The 3210-nt window shown below is 32.5% G+C and overlaps 1 protein-coding gene across 1 annotated transcript; it reads left to right on the forward strand.

The window, feature by feature from the left end:
- The first annotated feature begins 974 nt into the window (after positions 1-974).
- On the forward strand, positions 975-1978 carry LOC106661006 (oleosin GRP-17-like). Its single transcript, XM_014384104.2, has 4 exons — positions 975-1050; positions 1110-1176; positions 1247-1645; positions 1724-1978. Exons 1-4 carry the CDS (start codon positions 1042-1044, stop codon positions 1939-1941), a joined length of 693 nt encoding a protein of 230 aa, XP_014239590.1. The 5' UTR covers positions 975-1041; the 3' UTR covers positions 1942-1978.
- The last annotated feature ends 1232 nt before the right edge of the window (positions 1979-3210 follow it).

Here is a 3210-nt window from a genome sequence, read left to right on the forward strand (position 1 = left end):
TACAAGAAATTGTTGGTTTAAGTTAAATTAACAATATAGAATATTTTACCTTACATTTTCCATTTCGATTGCCTGCAGAAATGTTAATGCTAATTATCCCATAGCTTGTCCTCTTTATATATATTGTTATATTCCCCCCACCAATATAATGAAAGTCGTTCATAATTAGAAAAACATTTTTTCTTCGTTTTTAAAATATTATTATCAAAAATTCTGATTTGAGTTTTATAACTTATTTTCCCTTCTAAACATGAACTTCAAAATGCTTAAATTACGATAAAATAAGTAAAACGATTAGAAAATTAAGGTACAAGTGAAAAGCATTTTTTATTTGTTTTCATTTAATTAAACTGTTAACTTTTATCGAATCAAGTTGTCTAGCTTTATTATTTTCTCTATGACCATCTTGGATTCTCCTAAGCTTACACGAGATGTAATTAAATGAACTATAGCACAATTACATACCTAACTGTTTTTTAAAAATAAGAAAGTGAATCAAAGATTGGAGTCTGAAACGAAAATAAACTTGACTAAAAAATCACCTAACTAATTACATCCATTACAATGAACTGAATGTTGGTTTGAATATCATTCCATTACTTCCTGACCAGAAACGTTCCTACTACTGCAGTAAAGCAGAAGTTATATGCAATTTCTTTATCCTACTCGATAGATAATCGATATAAATTGTTTTGTAAACCGTAGCAGGTGGACAGGTTGAGAATTTAACTGAACATTTTTTATTTTAGAGTTGGCAAATAAAAAAAATATATGATGGTGATATGTAAAGTTGTACAATAATTTTGGGCTTACACATAGGAATTTTAATAATTATTTTTTATTTTTGATAAATTCCAGCAAGAAAGAGTTTTACTGTGATATATTAACTGAATTTATCCTACTTAACGCATGACTTCATTTACTTCCTCAAAAATGTTACAGCAAAGATGAAATTCTTTTTAATTGGAGGGGAAGTTTGCTAATATAAATAGAATAGAAGCCGTGGGATAATCAACATTCTCTTTTCTGAAATCAATCGAGATGGAAAAGGTGAGTAAAACATTTCAAAAATGTTATATAATTTTACTTTTAACATCAATTTCTCGTAGATTCTTTTCGTCACTTTGTGCGTCGTGGCTATCGTTTCTGGACACGGAGAGAGCGAAATAAAAGTTTGTAAGTACTTTATTTTCAAGTTTTACACATTAAAAAGGGGAAAAGAAGATTAATTAACTGTAATTTAAAGCAAGGAAACATCAAGCGGAATATAAATTCGGCATCGACCATCATTTCCACGGGCACTGGAAAGGTGACTCTCATCCTCACGGTTTCGCCGGTTTGGGCGACGGCCACGGAGACTACAAAGGTGCCGATGTGAAATTCGTCCACTTCCTTCCTCAGAGCCTCTACGGAGGACATGGGGGACAAGAAGGAAAAGAAAGTGAATTAGAAAAGGTAAAAGAAGTAGAAGGAGGTAGTGGTGGCAATGAAGGCAAAGAAGGCGGAGAAGAAAAGGCAAAAGAAGTACAAGGAGGCAGCGGTGGCAGCGAAGGCAAAGAAGGCGGCGAAGAAAAAGTCAAACACTTCGGTCATGGCACCAGCTACATCAACTTCAACATGAAATCGATTGTTGAAAAACATCACGGTAAGTTTTGATTTAAAAACTAAAATCTTAAAAGTCATTTTGACTTTCATTTCATGAATTCGTTTTCAATTGGCAAAGGTGGACAAGAAGGGAAAGAAGTCCAAGAAGAGAAGAAAGAAATTGTAAAAGAAGAACAAGGAGGTAGCGGGGGCAGTGAAGGCGGCGAAAAAAAAGAAGGCAGCGAAAAAAAAGAAGGCGGCGAAGAAAAAGAAGGCGGCAAACACTTTGGTCACGGTACCAGCCACATTAACTTCAACATGAAATCAATTGTTGAAGAACATCACGGTAAATGGTGATCTTACATCAAATTAACTGTCAATAAATAATTTATTTATTAAATGTTAATTGAATTAATTAATTCCTAAAATGTGAACACGTTATCCATAAAAGGTGAAAGTGTGCATTTATGTAAATTTTTACTTGCCATCCTCACACAAGCAAAGCAGCAAACACTTTTGTCATGACACCAAATACATTAAAGAGATAGGATCAACTGTTGAAAAACATTATGGAAAATGAGTTTTTAAAAAACACTTTCTTTCCTTAGTGGTTAAATATTTTAATGCTTATTGAAGAAATGATCTCATTATGAATCTTATCCATCAAAGTTATCAATTTCTATCGGTTCTTTTGTGTGTTATGAATGTTAAAATTCGGGACTGCGCCTAATGCAAAAATACAAATCATTTTTTAAATAGTTAATTGGTAAATTTTTATTATTCCGTAAATCTAGAATGTTTAAACAATAACAAAAAACAAAATAAAATGAAACGAACTATTTATTAACAACAACAAAGGATGATGGAGAAATATCGAGCACTCCACCTTTCTTGAGTGAATAGGGAAGAAATGAAAAAAAAAAAAAAAAGGAAAAATGTATTTAAAAATATATATTGGAGCTGAAATGACCTAGTTGGTGACCCCCCTCCTCGAGCCTAACTTTATCTTTGGTACGATAAGATCCAACACTGATCCTCGACTGCCTAATCCAGCGGTTGGGCATTGTCCCTGTATACGTGTGCTGATTGTGAACTAGGTTTTCAAAATATCCCCTCCATTTGCGTTGAGCAAAAAGCTTCCTTACCGTTCTTCTTATTGTTATGGTTTTGTAAATAATATAACCCCTTATTTGTTCACCTGGTTTGAACCCAAATATTATGCAAATAATTAGCAGTTAGCAGGCGGCTTGTAATCCGTCTAATATGATAGGCGCACACTCTTCGTAATAGGACGATACTCTAAAAATGTATTAACGTTTTGATAATAAATTATTATATCTAAATTAAACTTATTGAAGATCCAGCACTTGATTATACGGCAAATATTGTGTTGAAATAGTTATACGAACGATTAACTTTACCAAAAAAAACAAAAATGGTCTTGTACAAACCCCCAAGTTAATTTTTGCTATAAATCGCGTGGTGTTAACAGATTTGACATAACTTTCTTATCAAGCTGGGAAATAATACTAACTTTGTTATTTAAATGAGAATCCTATATTTCATTGTACAGTTCGATTGTTGAGCTTATTTTATGACACTTTTACTGAAAGGAAAATTTTGATA

This window comes from Cimex lectularius, unplaced genomic scaffold (assembly GCF_000648675.2).
Source record: "Cimex lectularius strain Harlan isolate CLEC.00 unplaced genomic scaffold, Clec_2.1 scaffold75, whole genome shotgun sequence".
Lineage (NCBI taxonomy): Eukaryota > Metazoa > Arthropoda > Insecta > Hemiptera > Cimicidae > Cimex > Cimex lectularius.